This window comes from Otolemur garnettii, unplaced genomic scaffold (genome assembly GCF_000181295.1).
Source record: "Otolemur garnettii isolate 467f Iridium unplaced genomic scaffold, OtoGar3 scaffold00046, whole genome shotgun sequence".
Classification (NCBI taxonomy): Eukaryota; Metazoa; Chordata; class Mammalia; order Primates; family Galagidae; genus Otolemur; species Otolemur garnettii.
Window position 1 is genome coordinate 1,933,723 of NW_003852441.1, and position 1,035 is coordinate 1,934,757.

General features: G+C 59.8%; 1 protein-coding gene across 1 annotated transcript in view; it reads right to left on the reverse strand.

The window, feature by feature from the left end:
- Nucleotides 1-1,035, reverse strand: part of ALDH3A1 (aldehyde dehydrogenase 3 family member A1) — a 7,510-nt gene that overhangs the window by 3,322 nt on the left and 3,153 nt on the right. Inside the window, exons 4-5 of the mRNA XM_012806035.2 lie at nt 641-726; nt 113-321 (exon numbers count right to left, since the gene is read on the reverse strand). Coding sequence (XP_012661489.1) covers nt 113-321; nt 641-726 — 295 coding nt within the window. The remainder of the gene's footprint in view (nt 1-112; nt 322-640; nt 727-1,035) is intronic.

A 1,035-nucleotide genomic window follows, 5' to 3' on the forward strand; every position in this document is an offset into this window, starting at 1 on the left:
CTCGTGGTCCCCAGGAGGCAGGGGCTGTCTGTGCTCCTCAGAGCACAGCCACAGCTTGAGGCGTGGTCCCTGGGAGTGGGAAAGCAGACACAGGGCCACCCTGCCTCCTCACCGGCAGGCCACGTCCAGGTCGCAGTTCTTGTCTACGTAGCAGGGGCTCTTTCCTCCCAGCTCCAGGGTGACAGGCGTCAGGTGCTTGGCGGCAGCCGTCATAACAATCTTCCCCACCCCTGTGCTGCCTGTGTACAGGATGTGGTCGAACCTTTCCTTCAGCACCTCTGTGGTCTCAGGGACACCCCCATTGATGACTGGAAACAAATCCTTCCACAAGGAGAGAAGGGAGGCTTAGCAAAGACCAAGCCCCTCCTCACCCCTGCAGGCCTGGGAGGGCAGTGGCTGAGGCCAGCAGTTCTGTACCCTCACAGCCCCTCAGCCTGGCACCCCACATGGATGGCAGGTGGCAAATGAGCCCCCTCTCCCAGCTCAGGGGCTCTGTGCACCCCAATGGGGAGGGCGGCTACTAGGGGTTATCCTTTCCCCTACACATGGCTCAGCCCTTCCCAGCAAGAATACACTATTTCTCAAGCCCTGAAGATGCAGCCCCTACACGGTCATCCTTGAGCCCTGGAGGGTACCTCACCTTGTCCAGGTACTGAGGGATGAGGGTGGCCAGCAGGTTCGCCGTGTTCTCACTGAGCTCTGAGGGCTTGAGGACCACTGCGTTCCCTGCAGAGCATTCAAAGTCAGGCCTGTGCCCAGGCAACCTCACCCAGAGGCTCTGTCCTCTCCCAGGATCAAGCCTGGAGCCTCCACTCCATCACCTGGGCCCTCAGGAGAGATGCTGGCATGTGAGGACAGGCCACAGAAGCACACACACAGCACACACAGGGACAAACACCCACATGTCACAGGAGCACACATAGGGACACACAGGCACCGGCCACAGGAACACACACACAGCACACACAGAGACAAACACCTACATGTCACAGGAACACACACAGAGCACACACAGGGACACACAGGCACAGGCCA